Source organism: Anarrhichthys ocellatus, unplaced genomic scaffold (genome assembly GCF_004355925.1).
Source record: "Anarrhichthys ocellatus isolate YVR2014 unplaced genomic scaffold, GSC_Weel_1.0 scaffold9, whole genome shotgun sequence".
Classification (NCBI taxonomy): domain Eukaryota; kingdom Metazoa; phylum Chordata; class Actinopteri; order Perciformes; family Anarhichadidae; genus Anarrhichthys; species Anarrhichthys ocellatus.
Window position 1 is genome coordinate 268,229 of NW_022280039.1, and position 18,568 is coordinate 286,796.

Consider the following 18,568-nt stretch of genomic DNA (forward strand, 5'->3'; position numbering starts at 1 on the left):
CACACACACACACACACACACACACACACACACACACACACACACCTCTGGATGAAGATAAATCAATTAATGGAATAGAGTGTTATGGGAACTTCAACCGCAACCAAAAACAAAACAGTCAAATAGCAAAAGGATTAAAGCTCATTATGGGCAACAGGTGCATTTGAGCTTGTGATAAGGGAGTCTGACTGTTTTGAAATGTTCATGTTCATTATAGCGATTAATGTTACAGTTGATTTAGCTGGTTTTCAGTAACTACCTGTAAACCCGCTACGTCCAATAAAAACAAGTTACGGACTTTGTAATTTGAGACACTAACAGTTTTCCCCCAGTCTTTGACTGCTGACTAAGCACTCTGTTTTTTAACACCATCTTGCTTTAAAATTGCAAGTTGGCAGTTAAACAGCTTAAATGTGAAATAGTTTGCTAAAAGGCACCGTCCATTAAAGCAGCTCAACATTTCCCACAAAGAACATTGATAGAGCGCTTAAACACAAACAGATTTACAAATTGCAAATTAGGAACAAATGAACTTTCAAACACATCAATTAAAATCTTCTATAACCAAGAAAGATGTAACAAAGAATAATGACTATTAGCAGATCTGAACTACATCCCAACCTGTTCATTCATAGGTCTGTGTATTAAATACAGCCAGTGTATTTTACATAGAAGTCAACATCAGAGCAAACTCCCTTCAATCCCCTCTAGCCTTTCCAAAACAACTACTCTACATATGTAGAGTAACTTTTTCCATCAACTTCCCTTTCACCATGAATAGTTGACTGTTCTCACATTCTGCAACCATTGTTAGACATTTGGACAGCAGATAACTAACTCCTCAAAGACAAAGGAAGGCCGCAATTAGCACAGCTGCGGACACGCCTACTCAGTAAACTGCACATTAGTCACAGGACATTTAGCACACTGCGAGTGAGATTCATTTTATTCACTAAGTGTGTGGACCGCACCTTGTCCAGCCTCTTCTGCCAGCTGTCCTCTCGTTTGACCATCAGTTCGATGCAGTGCGACAGCGTAGAGAGGATGCCTGCTGTGGTGGCCTTGAAGGTGATGGCCTCCCCCTTGAAGTCTATTCCATTCATACTTTTGGGACTGGCGGGGGGAAACACTGGCACAGACAAAAACAAAAGCTTTTAAAGTGAAATCAGTCATTTCAAGGCCCCACATTTCACAGATATTCTCAAATGAAGCAATGATCTGCAGGTTAAACTCACATTTCTCTTTGCTGCCATTGTTGTTTTGATTATGTTCCCCCTCGGCTCTTGCAGTTGTAGCAAAGTCTTCCTCGTCTTCCTCGTCCTCCTCTACTACAAATAAGAGAGCAACATTGTTTAAGATGCATCTACTATCTATCTGTCCAGTTAACCAAACTATTAAACAGCAGAAATACCTTAACCTGGACATACGTATAGCTGATTAAGCATTCCTATCAACAGGTGTATTAACACCTCCAGAGTTAATACTTTTTCTTAATTGTACAATTGTTGAAGCAGCAACACGACATTTCTAGCAAAAGCATCATCTAGAATAAACTACATGTTTGTTTAACCTGCACGAGAGAAAAAGTTCAGTATGAAAGCTGCTGGAGCCTCTTCCTCAGAGATTAAACAACCCACAGAGTGCCCTGGAAGTGGATCGATTTTTGTTTCCTTTCTCAATGAGCCAAACACGCTCCTTCAACTTTCATACTGCATGAGCCAAGGAAAGCTCCATCTAGGAAATTTTTCCTTGGCCAGTAAACATCAAGACTAATTCCTTTTGTCCACACTGCTCTAAATATCCTGAACTGAACGATACAAGCGCCACAAACACCAGCTGCCGGCCAAACAGCTGACTCCACGTTTAAGTCCAGCTACTTTATTATAGTCATCTTGATTCTAGTAAAATTATCTTGATTAAAAAACTGAGATTGCGTGAACATTTTACGGCCGCTGGACTTCAAAACAATGCAAACACGATGATAGAGAAACGGTCCTGTTTGTACAAGTCCCGCCCCCCATGGTCCGTTTGTGTGTTTTTGTTTTACAACTGTACATTTCAGTTTAAAATGTCAGAGAACGTTTTTGTATTTTTGTGCCATTGACCAATTATGCAAACTAATGTCAGATACCCAAAATTGTGTTTGAAAAATAAAACATGATGCAACTTCCTGCAGTAATATACATGATCAACTCGGCTTTATATGTTCCTCCACATCATATATTTATCCTTGGTTTATATTTTGGTTATCCTGTCAGTAAACTGCCCATCGGTGTGGAAGAATATCAATATGAAAGAAAAGAGAGAGGAAATATGTCACCCAAAATTATTCTGAATTATCTGCAGACTGTGTGCGCTAAACATATGATAAGAAGACAAATTCTCCTTTATTCACTACATGTTTACAAACTCCTAAAAAAACAAATGAAGTGTATTTATACCAAATAAATCGTGTATTTATGCCACAGGTTACCTCTGTCCCTTTGGAATTCATCTTTGGAGACAACATCAGCACAGGAGTCAAAGTATTTCTGCAGCGTGTCCACTTGTCTGCACAGAATGTCCCGGAAGGTTTCCATTTCTGATAGTTTCTCACGCAACCTGTGCCCCTTCTGAGCAGAGAGAAACAGAAGTAGAGAGCAGTAGTTCTCTTGTTTTAACCACGGTCATCATAAAAAACATCTGTACATCAGTACAAAACATTGGACAACTGAGAAAAGAAACAACAGATGTAGCGGCTTGGCTTCAGGTATTTTCAGAAGGGGCTTTTGTGTATCGATGGAAATAGTTCAGTGAGGGCCTGAGAGTCCGACATGATCCGACAGTGCCGAACATCTTCAGACTCTCGTGTCTTTACCTTGAAGGAGGATGTGGACGTGGCAGACAAGGCACTGGCTGCTGAGGTAAGAGACAGCATGGAACCATGACGCCTGAGACTGGTTTCTGACCCATAACCAGACTCGGCCTGAAATCCAGAGGGAACAGAAGATCAGTATGTGCACAAAACACATTAAACAATCGCAAATTAATTAAAAAAAGTCTGCTTCTAATAAATATACCAGACAGAGATCACTCCGAGCAGTCAGCAGCACTGAGTAATGCTGAGCCCGACCACAGCAGGGCCGACACCTACACAGATAAACAACCCAGCCAGCGGACCTGACACTGGGTGGTTGAGGAACAGTGAAAATACATCACACTGTATCCAAAAGTGGCCACATCTGGGCTTGATTGAGACTTTCTGGCAGAAAATACTGTCGTACCGGTTAGGAGATACAGTGCAGCGTCTCGTATGACCCGGCTCTAGGGAGGGAGAGGCAGCGACTGCATCTGTTCCATTAATCAGCTAAATTATGACAATCCCTGGGACTGCCAACTCAGCAAAGTGTCAGAATGTTATTATACATACAGTGCACGTAGTGCAGGTACACCCAGCCAATCCAACCAAAGCAAAATATTCGTGTTTGTCCCACATGCAGCTGTTGACTATTAGCCACTACATTAGAGAGAGAGAGACAGCAAATTCATGACCCAATATATGTCCCGTACTTACACTCATACGTTTACTTAACCGGTAGAAACAGTAATGAGGAGCTAGTGGAACAAGCTAAAGTCTGAATATATTTTACGTGCGAGTCAGGATCTTAACACGCTTGTATTTCTTATGAGCCTACATTTATGTTTGCTGAGGTTTAGTCATTCCTTTGTGTGTACTTTCCTCTTGATGTTGAATTAACAAAGGACTGTGTGCTAGTCCTGTTTAGTAAAACTGGAATAGCAGAGGTACTTCTTGACAACAGTGAGCAAAGTCAGGTGATAAACTAGAGCGAGAGCACACGTATATTGATAGACTGTTCAAGACCAGGCCAACAGAAAATAAAGTCTCAATATTTGCTGTTAAAGGGTCTGTTTACATTCTTACAATCCCATGATTGCTGTGATATTAAGAGTAATGTGATAAATGTAAGCATTAATCATTAATTCATTATTTTAATCCCACTAGATATTTCTGTGATCCAGCACCCATCCTACCAGTCACCGGACGCATCTTATCACTCATAAACTAAATCATTTACATAATTCAAACTAACCCTACCAGAAAAAATACAAAACACACACAAAGGGAGTGGAACATTTTGCATGAATATTGTAAAATAAAAATGAAAATCAATAATATAACGAGAAAACTCCTGCCCTAAAAATACCTGTCCCAGTCTAAAAAACAGGACATACAACATACGTGTCCTGCTATTACATTTCAATTCCTTAAACAAACAGAGCCTTTGGGTATCTACAACAATAAGACCAATCTGTAAGACTCTAGAGGCTCTTCTGCTCAGCTGCATGACACAGCCGATCAAACACCCAAACACAACACATGAAGCGACACTTATACCCACAGCGCTGTGATGGTAGTGAGATGAGTGTAATAGTGATCTCTTTCAATGACGGACATGCCGTGGAGTACAATTAATAAGCATCAGTTCTTCTAACTGCACGCATGCAAATAGGAAATAAAAATTGATGCCATGTATGTAGGAAGGCAAAGACGGGCCATGTTTATCATTTATATCCCAACACTGGCATACCAACTACAGACTTTAGTGATGAGTGACAGTGAGCAAGCCATGCCAACATGCTATAAGCCCACCATTCCACCATTCCAACACCCAAAGCAGAGCAGGACACCGCTGCAGTCCCGACGAGTTGCCGGCCCCAACATGGCACAGACGCTCCCTCAACACTGACAATTCAGAGGCTTAAATCCAGTAGTCCGGTTTCTCTGGACACACCTCACTGAGGAACAAAAGGGAAGAGGAGGAGGAGGAGGTGGAGAAGAAAAGCCACACTGGCTCAGCTTAGCTCATCAAGAAAAAGAAAGCAGCTAAAAGAGAGGGAAATGAGGAAAAAGTAATTTTCTCCGAAGCAGCCAGAGGAGTGGCAGACGCTCGCTGAAGGCTGAGCCAAAAGGACGAGTCTTGAAAATCGTCAGCAGAGCGAAGCGGGTCTTCTGCAGAAACACACATGGACTCAAAGACACACACGTACATGCTCTCCACTCAACGGACCACACACACACCCTGATATGTGAAACCTTTCCACCGGGTCCATCTTTATGTCCAGCATCCATCACTGAGCAAACAACCCGGGACTGTGTGTGTGTTTGCATGTAAGAGAGACAGCGCGAGAGAGGGATAAAAAAAGGCTGCATGCATAAATGTATTAGAGAGAGAGACGAGGGCTGTCCAGAGCTGGCTGTGTGATAAACCACCTAAGTACCAAATGGGTGGGTGAGTCTCATTTATATTATGAGAGAAAGAGAGAGAGAGTGGGAGGCAGGGAAGAACATTAGAATCTTCTGCATAATTTCCATCTACCTGACTCTCCTTTCATCTTTTTTTGATTTATTGATATCTCGTGGTGAAGTGTGATCGAGGTCAATACTGTTCAGACTGTGCCAACAAGCAGCCTGAAGAAGTGGTGGATTCAGGGGTTTCTCCCCGTTTCCTCCCAGATCGCCCCTCTGAAGGTGACAGAATGGAAGAGTCTCAACAGTCTGATCGAGAGTGTCCCTCTTGATTTTTGTTGCTGTGAGAACGGGCGGTAAAAAAATAATAAAAAAAATGCATTATTCATCAAGAGCTGCACTTAACGTCCCTACACTCGGCACAACTTTTTCCACCACCAACACAAACACACCCACACATAAAAACACAAATGGCCTCGCAAAAAAATGTTTTCTTTCCCCGTACAATATCAGCCTGATTTGGTAATAGGAATATGCTTATATAAGTGGCTTAAACAACACATTCAAAAGCTGAAATCACTGCCTGTTCGACCCATGTTAAAGCACAAAGATAGTCATTAGATTCTGACATAAACTCATAACAGAAGTTACAGACCTAACATTTGGTTTCATGTCGTCTTAACACAGATTAAAAGCAGAAAAACGGTTGCAATTGTGAACACTGAATGCAACTTCCTCTCTTTCCAGCTGGGAGCAGTGCAGACAAGCTCACCTAGAACAAGTAGGGCTCGTGCAGCCCTACCTCGTGCTGGTAGGGCTGCACGAGGCTTACCAAGGTCACTGTAGGTCACACTCCAGACACAACCCTGAAATACTCTCACGCTGCCGTTAACGGACGGGAGACCGGCGGTCAATCACACTCAACTGCCAACACCCAGCAGCACTAACGACACCATCCACAGCACCGCTTTAGTGGAGAAGCCGGCCTGATGAGAATTCACAGGATAGTGATTATTTTTGTTTTTTAAAGGGTGGTCTCTCAACTACAGCGCTTTTATGTGGCAGATGCACTGCTGATATACGTTTGTCTCTCACTCCCTCACACACACACACACACGTCACCAGATAACACAGATAACAAAGAACTGCACTTCACCAAAGGTCACAGTACAAACGTACTGATTGATATTACTTAAGTTTATCCGTAGAGTAGAACACAGTGACAACAACTACACTAAAGAAATGGATAGCTAGCTTATCTTTAGAGCAGACTTACACAAACTAAACGTGTATAGCCGGCTGTATCACAGCATTATGTGAACTGATTATTTTCACGTATTATCTGCTGTGCTTTACACACTTCACTGATGTTCATGTTCACTTGATGTCATGGAGTGAACAGCTGCCTGGTATTTGATAACAGGAGATCCCCCCCACCACCACTGCACCTCACTCCACAGATTCTTGCCATTCCCAGGGTGAAGGGCTGTCTGTGTGTGTCCGTCCCAATCCCTGTCCTGCCACACCCAGCTCACTGAACAAAACAGAGAACTCCCTGCATGTTCTGGAAAAAAACAAAACTGACACAAAATGTAACCTAAATACCTGAAAAATGTGAATAACACGAGGTTTTTAGCAGATGATTTGCCAAAAAAAATGACATAAGATGAAACAAGAAACTTGTTCCGTTTCACCACAAAAATAACAAAGAATCCTTCAGAACAACAGGGACTGGATTCAGGCAAACTGAGTATCTGTAGTATTAATCAGTAGATCAGGATGATGCAGCTGACTTGCTTGCAGGTAGGCAACATTCCCATGAACAACTTTATCACAAGGCAGTCTGACGGTGCAAAAGGAAGCCAGCGAGAAAGATCCAGAAACTCTACGGAGGAAGAGAAGCCGTTCCACTCACCTTGTGCAGCTCTATCGACTCGATCCACTGGAGTCTGTGCTCGGGGTCTTCAGCTCTGAGGTACCAAACGCTGTCGTTCACGCTGATGTCAATGCGACACTCGTCAAACTCATGAGGCTGTAAAGAGAGAGGAGAGGGCTCATGAGTCATGAATGCTTATTAGGCAGAGCACATCAGAGAATACTATCACCAAAACCAAAGATCTATATTCCAAAACACTAAAAAAAACTCAATGCAACTTTTCCCCTTGGATTTAGAGCAAACATCCCACTATAAAGCCTGTACAGTCCGTTTGTGACACTGGCTGACGAGTGATGACACATTCTAGACACACATGGTTTCTATCAGTCACAGAAAAGCCTCTGACACACAAAAAACAGGAATTTTAATTAGGAACTGATGTCTTATGTCTGCAGGCACAACCCTACAGAACTGTGTAAAAACAGATAGTCTTTCAGCCTGAACCTGGGTCATCACAACTTTTCCTGCTACTATTCGGCCTAATCGTTCAACTATTTCACTCCCCCATCCTACAATGCACCCCACTCACACACGTGCAACAGAGAATTCCTGTTTCCTCTGAGATTGGAATTTGACCACAGCACTCCGCTGAGGAGGTATCTGTTTTGCAAAGAAATGAGACACGGTTGACTTTAATCTCCTTCCTGTTTTTCTCCTGAGTAGAACCAAGACTACAGCTGCTCTGTCAGCTGACATAACCTCACGTTGTCAAAGTTTAATTCAATTTACTGAATGACGCTAATGAGCTGGTCTATTTGGACAACAGCAACATATATTCTGAACCACGTCTGCATAACTTTATGCAAACATTGTCGTTACACTTTGACATCGAGACACAGACAACGTCCTTAGACACAAGTGTTAACATCCAGTTTGTACATTTCACTAGAAGGAGGTGTGATGGTGAGCTCAAGTGCATCCAGCCTGCACACCATTACCAGTCAGAGAAATCCTTACTGTGCTGTATCAGACGCAGCCCATAAACCTCTGCTTTACAACCCAGTTTATACCTCTGCCTTGAACAATCTCCTTCCACTTGCATAAGCGCTGCTGAATATCCCCCCCCCGTACAGGACTGTGGCATCTCCAGTGTTAGGAAAGAGGAGGTTATCCGTCAAACACTGATAACCTCCTCCCAAAAGGGACATCTAAAGACTCAAGGTTTTTCCCTCTACGAGCTGCCTTTAAACTGGTGCGTGCAAAAACACGCTTGTATTTTAAATAAAATATATTTAACACAATAAATAGAATCATTTATATGCATTTACTCTGTATTAAAAACATGTAACTGACACCAAAAAACAGCAATGCACTGACAACAGGTGGAACTGATGTGAACTTTATAGGCCTACGGTAGGAATGTTCAGACAGTAACATTTTCTGCACATTTTGATCCTGCGTGACGACAGTGCGGTGCGTCTGCAGCTACGCAGCGTGGAACAGACTGATATTAGGCAAGAAGAGAAGCAGAGGCTTGTTTCTGCACTCCTGAGTCCTCGTGCCAGTCTCATGTAGACAGCACTGGCTCTATTTAGGAAGAAGGGAAAGGCAGTAAGAGGAGACTGTGTGGGTCACACTACTCGAATTACTAGCGATCGTGCGTAATTAAAGTGTGTACACTCTTAGTTAGCCTACTATAACACAATTACAAAAGCACTACGGACGTCTTGTGGAGCTCCATTCGGGTCTGCACCAGCACAGGAATTGGCATAATGCTCACTCAAGTGACCGCTGTCAGCAGAGGAAACTAACTGTAGCCTTAATCCCGTTTTGAAGTCATACAATCCTATTGCACAAATCACACTAAAGCCTTTTGTTTGGCCTCTGTACTTGGTGGCGGTACGCTCGAGAGACCAGTGAATATTTAACCAGGGTGTGGGATTCCTACTTATCTCACCCACAGGATGACTGCATCGGGACAACGCAGGTCTGATCTCTACAGTGTGTGTTTGAATCGTACATTTTAACCCACATGGGAACAGCAACTTCAAGTAGCCGCTTTTATAACTGCCACGGAGGAAGGCGTGACATCTCAAATGACTGCTGAAGCAAGAATATCCCTCGGTCTGCTGAAACGCAGTTCCCTACCAATGTGATCTTAATAGCAACGTCATTACTAGTTAATGTTTACCTTTCTATCTTTGAAGGAACGTGGATTGAAGGATTTAAAGTTCAACTTCATGCTAATGTCAGGCAGAGACGCACGGGATGAAAACATTTGAGACATTCTAGAGGTAACCCGACTCCAAGAGCACTGTTGCAGAAAATTAAGCCTTTCACGGTGGCCCATCTTATGAGGTCTTATTCCCTGAATTGTTGGACAGGTGCTAAACTCATTCTGCAGTACCTACCAGGATATATACTTACTGTGATAACAGCCTTGCTGAGGCACAGAGAGCCCCTGCAGCCGTACTCCCGTTCATCCTCCGACTTGTAGTAGCTCAAAGTGTTGTTTTTCAACACGACCCATCGGTCCTGCCACCCGTGTATGTAGTTTGTCCACTGTAAACACACGGGAGGTGACAAGACAAACAGCTATGTAGTCACTAGATCTGCACGCAGGGATTCATTCGACCTAGTAATGTTCACTATGCATTCAGACTAGCTGTGCATGATTAAGACAACTGCACTACAATTTATTGTCTAGTATAAAACAGTGTAATATTAAAACCGGTTCACCTCACGTTACCTTGCTTAAAACCCCACCGAGCTCCACATGCTGCGCGGACTCCGGGTCCGCATCCTCATCCGAACCGGACGATGAACTCTTCTCGGACATTTAAATCCAAAGCCTCAAAGACAACCTAAACCTGAATGTGTTGACAGAACCACGTCCCGTAAAAGCGTACGTTAGTTTAAGTTCGTCACAGCCCAGACCAGCTGACAGCTTCTTTAACTGAAGCTTAACGTCAGCTAAATACCGTTATCTGGGCATTGACCGAGTGTATCAAACATCCTCCGAGTACTTTATCTTTGGTCGGTAGACGGACTTAAACGTAGCAGGCTTGTTTTTGTATCAAGCTGTTCTGGAGGTGACAGCTGTGTCTTAACTTCTCCGTTTTTGCGGGCTTTGTTTTGAAACTGACTTCGAATACTAATGGGACTAGCTAGTTAGCGTTAGCTGTCAAACGACGCAACTAGCTTAGCTTACATTAACTGAACGAACACGTTGTGACTGCTCTCGTTAGCGTTCTTAGCTGCAGGCGATAAGCCACTCAAAAGAGTGATCAATAAGGAAGACCTCCGTGTTAACGCAGTACCCCAACTTCACGCTGCAACTGACGAGCAACGGTCTGTGTCGCTGCTGTAGTTCCCCAGCTTAGTTAGCAATATAGCGGGGGACTGACTAGCTGGTTGGGGGAGGAGCTGCAGCCACGCTTTACTGTGTACCTTACAGCGCGGCGGCAAGCTCGACAGTGACACCGGAAGTTACACACATTAACCTTCAAATTAAAAGACATGTTTTTGTGATAGGGATTGCAGTGCAACATAAACCGTAACAAAATCAATTGGACAGTGGGAGCAATACTATTTTCTTTGACGAGGGATGCCTCCCATAGACCGTAAATACAATATACTATGACAGGAAAGTCCTTTAAGTTGTTTATTTAAAAAAATCGGAAGTATAAGTTTTATTTTAGCTAATTTGGAATCTTCCATAGATTTTCTTTTTAATTTGAGGGTTGTAAATGAATTGATCAGCAAGACAACTTTTGGAATTTTGTTTCGTATTATCTGACTTTGGCTGCGGTATACATCGACGTGTTTCAATCGATGCTAAGGCTACTTTAACAGTAGTTTACACATGCTTTGTTTGACTACTTTTAGAAAAACTGAAAACTATTTTCAGACATAAAATCTAAAAGGAAATTGTATCTGGTCAAGGGGGGTAAAAATCCACCATCATTGTCCACAGCTTCAAAGCAAGCACATGATGGAACCTGTATTTAACGTGGTAGTAAAGGTTCTCATAGTGCATTGTGATCTTACCGAATCTATTTATTTAGGCTAAGTCCCGCCCTTTTCGGTGATGACGCATGTACGCGGAAGTCCCGCCCAAACCGTCTTCGTTTTCAAAACATGTACAGACATAAACGTTGGACAGCTGAGCGATCTTGATTCGGTGTGATTGATCCAGCGCAGAGTGAAAAGGTTCGTATCTGACTTACTGTTGATATTCTGATTTAGATAGAAAAGGCACACACATAATGGAATACACAGCTACGATATCTTACAGGTTTATCAACTAACTTTAGAACAGAGGTGCCAAAAAAACCCGATTGTTTTCCCATTGAGGATCCATTCTTCAGGATGGAGAATGGGGTTTCATCCACCAAAGGAGAGGGCTTCCTCTCCAGGATGGCCCTCAATGACAACAAGGCAGGCATGGAGGGTCTTGACAGGGACAAGATCAACAAAATCATCATGGAGTCATCCAAGGTATGAACTAATAACTTAAATAGACTTGTTCTGTTTATTCCTGTATGGCATAGCAAGACTCTCCCATACATAGGAATCTAAACAAAGATAACTGATGTGTTAGAAAGGACAAGGCTCTACAGCTGCTGTGGACTATATGAACTGTGAGGCCCAGTTTTACTGGCTGTGTCCAGCCTTGTGTGAAAGTCCCATATCCCCTGTGTCATCACATACACAGTCCTAAAATAGATATTGCTATCGTAGCTTTTCATTATAGATGTGCTACAGAATCTGTAACTCTTGATTGTCCTTGTCGTCTTCCCTGCAGGGATCGAGGTTTTATGAGAATGAGGTGAAGAAAGAGCAGCAGGTGAACCACCGCATTGAGAAGATGATGCTACAAAAGGCCCAGATCACAGAACAGCAGTTACAGAAAGCACAAGCTCAGGTAAGACATGGATTCATCTGGGTCTGGTCTGCATCGGGTCATTCAAAAACAAATTTGATGTGCTTATTAAATGAAAAGGCTGCATTTTAAATGTCACACGACTCAAGTGTTTTTCATTAAATCTCTTTGTAGGTGGAGAGGATGTCCGCCGAGCTTGAAAAGAGTCGTGATCTCAGCCGTGTGATTGTGCATGTGGACATGGACGCTTTCTACGCTGCTGTGGAGATGAGAGACTGTCCTGAGCTGAAGGACAAGCCCATGGCTGTAGGATCCATGAGCATGCTGGTGGGTTAAAATATGAACAAATGTACACAGTTTCTTGAAACAATTAAATATTTATGACATACTGGAGCACATCATTGTAAACCTCTAACCACGATCCTCACAGTATAATGCAGCAAAACTACATTTTTACAAATCACAGTAGAGGAATGAGTCTTCACATGTGTATTTTATATATTACATTTTAAATTCATTGAACTGTACTTTACTGTAATATTAGAAATCATGGCTATTCAAACCAGTGCCAATGTTTTATGACTTCAAGACAAATTAAAAATATTTTATTTGGATCTCACCCTTTCTCTTGCAGTCAACATCTAACTACCATGCCAGGAAGTATGGGGTTCGAGCTGCCATGCCTGGGTTCATTGCAAAGAAACTCTGCCCCAACTTAGTTATTGTTCCAACCAACTTTGCTAAATACAGAGCTGTGAGTGAAGAGGTACGAGCGATGGCAAAGCACACACACACACACACACACACACACACACACACACACACACACACAAAGAGATGAATAGCTCTTGAAACTTGCATTAAAAAACAAATGCTATGCAACTGTTTTGTGGCCCTTTCTTAAACCAACAGGTGCTCATGAATTTGTATCACTCTTGTTAGATCCGGGAGGTTTTCGCACACTATGACCCTCACTTCCAGCCCATGAGCCTGGATGAAGCCTATCTGGATTTTACAGACCACCTGGAACAGAGACGGAGCTGGCCAGAATCCTCACGTACACATCGCTTCCGCGCCAGCAGCGACGCTACAGGCAGTACTTAATTACACAGAAATGTTGAATGATTACATGCTGTGATGGATTGTTGTGTTTTCTTCCTGCAACTTTTGCCACATTTGCTGTGTACATAATATGACAGGGAACACTGTTGCACGATCAACGTTTCATACACTAGAAATCCATCAGGCTATTGTGAGAAGTAATTTCTTTTCTGTAAAGGTGAAGAGCAGATTGAGCTTCCCCAGGTGGCAGTGCCAGAGGAAAAGGACCTCTCTCCGCTCCTGTTCGAGGACAGCCCGAGCACCTCTCCCTGCCTGTTGGACTCTGAAGGCGTCGGTGCTGCTGGTAGTGCATTTGAGGTGTTTGGTACGTCCGTTGAGGAGGCCGTGAGAGAGATGCGCTTCCGCATTGAGCAGAAGACCACGCTCACTGCCAGTGCAGGTACGCATAAAAACTATTCTGACGGGATTTATACAACACTATCCCTTTTCGTCAGTGTGTCTTGCTGTCGTTAAACATTTTACGTTTGAGTTTGACAGCAGAAAGTGTTCAGCGAAAGTTAAATGTTTCACTCTTCTGGCATATTTGTTGTCTTCCCTTTCTTTCTTCCCCACTTTCTGAATAAGAAACTATTATATAATAGTATAATTCATTCTTTGCAAAAACAAACTGCTCAACAATAATAATAAAAGTCTTCCTCTCACATTTTGTGTAAAATTATGATCAAGATTATGTGTATGTTTTACCAGCCGTTCATTTAAAAACACACTATTCAATCATGCTACTCACTCTTCTAGGAATTGCTCCAAACACGATGCTTGCCAAGGTGTGCAGTGACAAGAACAAGCCCAATGGCCAATACAGACTCCCCTCCACCAGAGAGGCAGTCATGGACTTTGTCCAGAATCTCCCAGTTCGCAAAGTACGCTACACATTTCTCAAACTAAACCGTGTACAGAGAGTCTTGGAGTGGAGTTGGTGAATAATTATGGAAAGATGTTAGAATGCGGTCATGTGTTTCTGTATTATTAAAGGCTGACAGATGGGGTGTAAAGTGACTAATGATGTACTGCAGATAGAGGAAAGATGTTTGAATCATCAATATTTAAAGACCGTAAAACACGTGTTTGTGTATCCTTTCCAGGTGTCTGGCATAGGGAAAGTGAGTGAGAAGATGCTGAATGCTCTTGGCGTCAGCAGCTGTTCTCATCTTGGCCAGCAGATGGAGCTGCTGCTGTTGTTGTTCTCGGAGACAGCCTGGCATCATCTCATGCAGGTTTCCTTGGGTCTGGGCTCCACATGTATACCTAGGTACTTCACTGTCTGTTTAATAAAACTCAACACAACTGATCAAGAAATAAAACAGTCCAGTTCAGAGAGAGGAGATAATGCTCACTGCCTTTGCTTTTATACAGGCATGAAGAACGGAAAAGCATGAGCACAGAAAGGTATGGTTTTAATGAAGCACAAAGTGACAATGAGTGTCCATCCTCTTACTTCTCCCTCATTTCCTCTTTGTCCCACTTAATCTTTACAGGACATTCAAAGAACTGAGTAACGTTGAGGAGCAGTTGTCCTTTTGCAGGGAGCTCTGTGAAGACTTGGCAGAAGACATGAAGAAAGAAGGTCTAAAGGTAGAGAACCAGCGTCGCTTTATGTATTTTGCAACATGACTATACCTCTGTGCATATCTTATGAACAAGTGGGCTGTCTTGAAGACATATTTGGTCACCTGTCGTGGTAACATCACCGATACATGGGGTTACGCTGTATACTGCTGAGACATTGCTTGGGTGGATCTTGCCTCCCTTTGATTGGCTCAGACTGAGCAAATAGAAGCTAAATAAAACAAGCACTGGGAATATTTGCACACCAATAGACACCACAAAAAGGATCAAGAGAAAAGGGCAATATTAGAATAACATATTCTTGGCCTCCCTAGAATCACCCTTACTCCAGACAGAATCTCATACAATTACCTGAACCTGTTCGTTCCTTTTCCAATCGATGGAGAAAGATCTGGTTGGCTTGGCACGACCATCACCCCCCTGCCGGGGCCCTGATGTGGCCTTGATAGCTGGAGGAAATGGAGGGCCATTAAGGAGACAGGGTTACTATCAGCCTTGGAAATGTCTCCCTGGGAGAGATGATCACATTACTATGAAAGCGCTTTGTGGCGTTTTACTCACAAAATGCATTCTGACAAGTGATATGACGGATGTCTGTTTGTCGTGCAAGGCCTTTCCACACAGTATCATTGACTATGCTTATAATTAAGAGGTTGTTTGACAGCAGACAGAAATGACCTCAACTGTTTTCCCTGATATGAATTCAACTGTGTATTTTCTTCATTTTCCTTCAGGGTAAAACGGTAACACTGAAGCTGAAGAACGTGAACTTTGAGGTAAAAAGCAGGGCGCTGACGCTGTCGTATGCTGTTGCTACAGTGGATGAGATTTTTGCTGTTTCTAAGGACCTACTGAAAACGGAAATCGACAATGAAAGCCCCCAGCCTCTCAGACTGAGACTCATGGGTAATTAGATACAGCAATATAACTTAGATATCAATTATTCTTACTACCTTGAAATAAATCGAAATGATCCGTGACACGCTGCATGTGGAAATAATAACACAGTTGGCATTCATTTTGAAGTTTTCTCTCGATGATTTGTTTTTCTGCTCGTAGGTGTAAGAATATCCGCTTTTGTCAGTTCGGATGATAAAAAGCCCCTGCAGAGGAGCATCGTTGGCTTTCTAAAGCCAGGCAAGACAGACTCTAGTGGCTCTTCCCAAGGAATGAATCAAAAGCTTGAGAAAAAGAATCTCTCCAATCAATCCTTCCAAACTGGGCCCCTTGCTTGTCTTCCGCTTGCGCAGAAGTGCCAGAGACAGGATGAAGTACCCTGGGGGAGTAAGCAGAGGGGGTTCGAGGGGGGTCAGACTAGTGAGGAACCCAAACAGTCTTTCTTCCAACGGGCTCATGCCAAACGACTGCAACTCCAGGCAGGGAATGCAAGCACACAAAAGGAAGTACATGGGGAGAATGCTTCTGTGGTTGCTTCCACTGGCCCGTGTGCTGAAAAGGGTGTAGAGTCCTCAACAGAAGCGCACAAGAGTCACTGTACAGCCTCAGATCCCTCAGAAAAGGACTTTGTTTCCCCCGTAGAGGCCCACGCATCCACATCAGGCTGTGGCGGCACAGTGTCGGAGAGCCTCACCTGTCCGGTGTGTTTCCGGCAGGTGGAGACCACTGATTTGAATGTCTTCAACAGACACATAGACCAGTGTCTCAGTGATGCCTCTAGAAATCCAAGCCAATGCACAATATCTGACACGGAGTCAGACCTGGACCTCAAGAATGGCCAGAAGGAATGTGAAGAGTTTGAGTCGAGCAGAGTTGATCCTCAAGAAGACCAGCACAACTTGGAAAACGATTCTCTTCAAACGGTTTTGTTGATCAATGGCGACAATAGAACGGTCACCTCGGGACAGCCTCAGTCATGTCATGATAAAGGCCCCGACCTCATCTGCCCAGTATGTCAGCTGACCCAGGACAGTGATGACCTCACTATCTTCAACCACCACGTTGACCTCTGCCTGAACCAGGAGGTCCTACATGAGCTGGGGGGGCAGACATCATCGCCCATGAATCCACCTTCAGTGATAAATAGCAAGGCCATAGGTGAGTGTGTGTGTACTAAATTTAGTTTGGCCCCTTGGAATCAGTTGTGAAATCAGTTGTGAGCACAACAGTTCAGGTTCAGGTGATGAATCTCTAAAGAGAGAGACCCCTTTCACGTTTAAATTGTTATTGTTATAAAAATATTGTTTATAGCCACTTTGAGCATTTTGTTCCCTGTGTACTTCAGCGTTCCAGGTACGGTCATGTCAGTGTTTCCTTTGTGGATCTAATCTGTGCTGAGGACGGATACGACCCTGCTAGTAACGCCTATGAACTGTGGCTGTGTGGCATATTTGGAGTTAACAGAAGGAATGTCTATTTGGGAGGATGTCGGTGTTATCTATTGACAGTGACATTGTGTGAGAAGTTTGTATCGATTCCCGCTGAGAAAAAGACATCTCATTTCAGCCAGTGGGGCTTCGTTTGCCCTGCTTTTGGAAATGGCTAAATCACTTTCTCACCTATTCATTTTCTACAATGAACTGAACCCCAGTTTCCTCTTCAACAAGCCTGCCTCAGAAATTGCATTCTTTATATCCCTGAAGAGGTGCTGCAATTTTGCACCTCCTTGGTAGATGTCATTGTTATCGTCAGAGAGTGTTTTTTCTTTCTATGTTCACGAGTGTCTGTTTCTGTTCACAGACAGAAGCCGTCTCCTGCCAATGCAAGCAACTAAAGGTAAAACCAAAAGGTGAGACAGCTTGATTACAGACTGTTGCTGCATGCTGTATGCTGTATCTTAATATTCCATGTACTGTAGGTAAAATAGTCTTTTATTGACTTTCAGACGGGACTCGCCTTCCTCTCCTCCTTCTAAAAAGGCTAAATGCCTCGGTTCTCGCAACACCATTGACAAGTTCTTCCGGTGACGGTCGTGCACGAAGAACGTCCATCCTTGTCTGGAGGAACTGAGGAAGTTTCCTTCAGGAAATGGAAAACACCTCTCCCCTCCCGCTCCACTGAGCAGTTTTAAATTGCACACAAAGCCATATAAAAAAAGTCTTCAGAAATCTGTAATTTATACAGTATTTGCACTAATATGCCTTGTTTGGTTTTTTTAAGGCAGACACTAGATGAGAAATTAAAGATGACAAAAGACAAATTCTGGCAAACTGTGTGCCAGTTTTATTTCTTGTTTCTGTTACTCACTGAAGATAAGCGTAATGTTTTTATTTTACTGTATGCGTACTGGATCATAGGAGTATTTATTAGACACTGAGGTGCCTGTGTGAGTTTTTTAATTTATCTTCATGAAGTTATTTTATTCAGATATTTGCAGTAATTTACAGTTGTATTTATTGTGTTTTCCAATGATAATACTGTGTATGTCTAATAATGAAGATAAGAGAATCCTTCTATCGTGTAAATCAAAGTTATATAAGAAATAAATTACTTTTCTGCTGAAATTTCACTTTGGGTGGTGGCTTTTCCACAGTTTATTATTATAATTATTATTCTCTACTAATCTCACTTTTAACCAAAAGGGTTGGCTTACTGAAGAAATGGTATACAGTAGGGTTAACACTGTAGTGTTGCTGCTCTAAAAACTGAAAAACACATGCTGCACAATGACCAGCAGCAACAGACTGTATTGCCTCGGGTGTGAATGTGAAACATTGCTCTTAAAGAGCAGTGTGTAACTAGTGCAACATCCCTCTACAAACAAGTTAAACTTCTATTAGAGCTTCATGTAAATCTTGTGTAAACATTGCACAACATTCTCAAAGTATGATATAAATGAAGCCACAGTCATGCACCATACTAGTTGTGTAACACAGGTGAAGTGTGACTTGGTAAATAGTCTCTGTTATCATCA

At 42.7% G+C, this 18,568-nt stretch overlaps 2 protein-coding genes across 10 annotated transcripts in view; one reads left to right on the top strand and one right to left on the bottom strand.

The window, feature by feature from the left end:
• The window catches only part of LOC116384493 (ceramide transfer protein), a 17,880-nt gene extending 7,302 nt beyond the window's left edge, over positions 1–10,578 (bottom strand). Inside the window, exons 1-7 of one of the 5 annotated variants that reach the window (XM_031849214.1) lie at positions 9,874–10,578; positions 9,552–9,686; positions 7,164–7,280; positions 2,858–2,965; positions 2,474–2,612; positions 1,236–1,325; positions 972–1,129 (exon numbers count right to left, since the gene is read on the bottom strand). In XM_031849214.1, the coding sequence (XP_031705074.1) occupies positions 972–1,129; positions 1,236–1,325; positions 2,474–2,612; positions 2,858–2,965; positions 7,164–7,280; positions 9,552–9,686; positions 9,874–9,963 (837 nt within the window). In that variant the 5' untranslated portion in view covers positions 9,964–10,578. The other 4 variants (XM_031849213.1, XM_031849215.1, XM_031849216.1 and 1 more) reach the window with 4 other exon arrangements.
• A 666-nt stretch (positions 10,579–11,244) lies between these two features.
• polk (polymerase (DNA directed) kappa) lies at positions 11,245–18,115 on the top strand. Of its 5 annotated transcripts, none has more exons than XM_031849212.1 (15): positions 11,245–11,336; positions 11,441–11,624; positions 11,932–12,051; positions 12,184–12,336; positions 12,644–12,775; positions 12,952–13,105; positions 13,289–13,510; positions 13,867–13,991; positions 14,214–14,380; positions 14,485–14,517; positions 14,607–14,703; positions 15,432–15,603; positions 15,757–16,752; positions 17,395–17,443; positions 17,540–18,115. In XM_031849212.1, the coding sequence occupies exons 2-15, from the start codon at positions 11,496–11,498 to the stop codon at positions 17,619–17,621; spliced, it is 2,631 nt and encodes an 876-aa protein (XP_031705072.1). In that variant the 5' UTR covers positions 11,245–11,336; positions 11,441–11,495; the 3' UTR covers positions 17,622–18,115. The 5 variants fall into 5 exon arrangements, with proteins under 5 accessions (XP_031705072.1, XP_031705067.1, XP_031705069.1 ...); XM_031849207.1 differs by having other exon boundaries at positions 17,395–17,430; XM_031849209.1 differs by having other exon boundaries at positions 11,263–11,336; positions 11,422–11,624; positions 17,395–17,430.
• Positions 18,116–18,568: the final 453 nt, after the last annotated feature.

Bases quoted from the DNA above. Each gene is read 5' to 3' on its own strand.
- polk (XM_031849207.1), top strand. From the start codon at position 11,496: ATGGAGAATGGGGTTTCATCCACCAAAGGAGAGGGCTTCCTCTCCAGG. The intron at 13,992-14,213 runs GTACGCTACACA...TATCCTTTCCAG, and splicing joins AGAATCTCCCAGTTCGCAAA to GTGTCTGGCATAGGGAAAGT. The intron at 17,431-17,539 runs GTAAAACCAAAA...ATTGACTTTCAG, and splicing joins GCCAATGCAAGCAACTAAAG to ACGGGACTCGCCTTCCTCTC.